At 40.9% G+C, this 1,712-nt stretch overlaps 1 protein-coding gene across 1 annotated transcript; it reads left to right on the plus strand.

Moving 5' to 3' along the window:
• Positions 1-214: 214 nt before the first annotated feature.
• Positions 215-1,219, plus strand: LOC133298464 (acidic endochitinase-like). The gene has a single exon (XM_061497753.1). The coding sequence runs from the start codon at positions 215-217 to the stop codon at positions 1,217-1,219; it is 1,005 nt and encodes a 334-aa protein (XP_061353737.1).
• The last annotated feature ends 493 nt before the right edge of the window (positions 1,220-1,712 follow it).

The following is a 1,712-nucleotide window of genomic DNA, read 5'->3' on the forward strand; positions in this document are numbered from 1 at the left end:
CACGTGCCACCGTTGCACCAAAAGATTTATCCTTTTTTTTGTTGGTCACAGCACAAGTTTTAAACATCAAAAAAATGTGCTATGGAACTTTGTTCCATTTGTCATTAAAAAACGGCCCAAGCCAAATAACCCTAGCTAGCACCATTATAAATAGGTGCTTCTCATGCCCTAAGAGCCATCGAGCTAAACAAGAAACCATTACCCATAATTAACCATGGCCTCGACAAAACAACCATCAATATTCCTCCTCTTTGCCCTTATATCCCTCTCCATCACAATCAACTCCTCCAATGCTACTGATTGTGTTGGCAGCGGAGCCATCTCTGTTTACTGGGGTCAGCATCCCAATAACGATGAGGGCACCTTGCAAGCTACATGTGCCACCGGAAACTATGACATCGTCATCCTCGAAAGCCTCATTGTGTTTGACAGTGGCAGGACCCCATTGTTAAACTTGGATAATCATTGTAGCGGCAACTCTTGCTCTGTGCTACAATCACAAATAGAATACTGCCAAGAAAACAACATCAAAGTTTTCCTTTCCATTGGTCTAGTTTCAGCCGGCCTAACAACCAACACTGCTTCGTTATCAGCATCAGAGAATGTGACAAAAGATCTTGCAGATTACCTCTTGGAGAAGTACCTAAGTGGTAATTCAGGTCCTTTAGGAAATGTGTATTTGGATGGCATTGATATTGCTGATGTTTCAGATAGTGAACACATAAAATGGGATGAACTTGTTAAGCTCATTAATGCATCCACAACAGATAGAAGGATTTACCTATCTGCATCACCACAATGCATATATCCAGATCGCTACCTTAGCTCCGCAATCAACACTGGCCTTGTTGATTACGTTTGGGTTGAGTTCTACTACCAGAACCCTGATTGCATATACTCAAATGGAAATCCTTCAAAGCTTTTGAGTGCATGGAAAACATGGACCTCACGTGTTCCCAATAGCTTAATATTCTTGGGTCTTGCGGCTTCTGATACAATAGCTGGTTATATAAAACCAGATGCACTCATATCTGAGGTTTTACCAACAGTAAAGGAAGCTTCCAACTATGGTGGAGTTATGATTTGGGACAGGTATCTTGATAAAATTAATAATTATTCTCCTCAGATAAAAGATAGTGTCTCAAAAGTTTGCCGATGTGTGTGTGATGAGTCTGCATCGACCAGTTTCTATGGTCTTCCTCTGCGGGGAACCATTTGAACGTAGTGTGTTGTAGACACAATAGTTGACGTGCCATTAGGCACTTAATGTATGGAATAAAGTAGCTACCAATGTGAGACCTGTAATTGTTTGATTACAAGCATGTAATGGATCTCACTTCAAATAAAAGTTCTATTTTATGAAACAACTTATGTCTTAACTACGAAATGATGAACACTAAATTTAATAGCCTATAACATCCTTCCAGGGAAAAAAAAGATTATGATATCCAAGGTTTCCTTTCGTCTCTTTCTTGTTTATTTTACTCTTTTGGCTGATTCAATATGCTGTCGAAAAATGTATGCCTCAACTCCTTCTCTCTCATGCATGCCTTGTCATCCTGTTTGGTGTCATCGTCATCATAACCTGCTCCCGTGCGCGCATCATCGATGACTTTAACGGTGAAAAGGACACAAAGTTCTGTTCTCTTTAATGTGCAGGTCGGCCGCCACTTCGTTTTGCTCCGGTTCATGGAGGTTAAGGACGCGGGTGC

This window comes from Gastrolobium bilobum, unplaced genomic scaffold, assembly GCF_033153095.1.
Source record: "Gastrolobium bilobum isolate Gb01-03AN ecotype WA unplaced genomic scaffold, APGP_CSIRO_Gbil_v1 utg303950, whole genome shotgun sequence".
NCBI lineage: Eukaryota > Viridiplantae > Streptophyta > Magnoliopsida > Fabales > Fabaceae > Gastrolobium > Gastrolobium bilobum.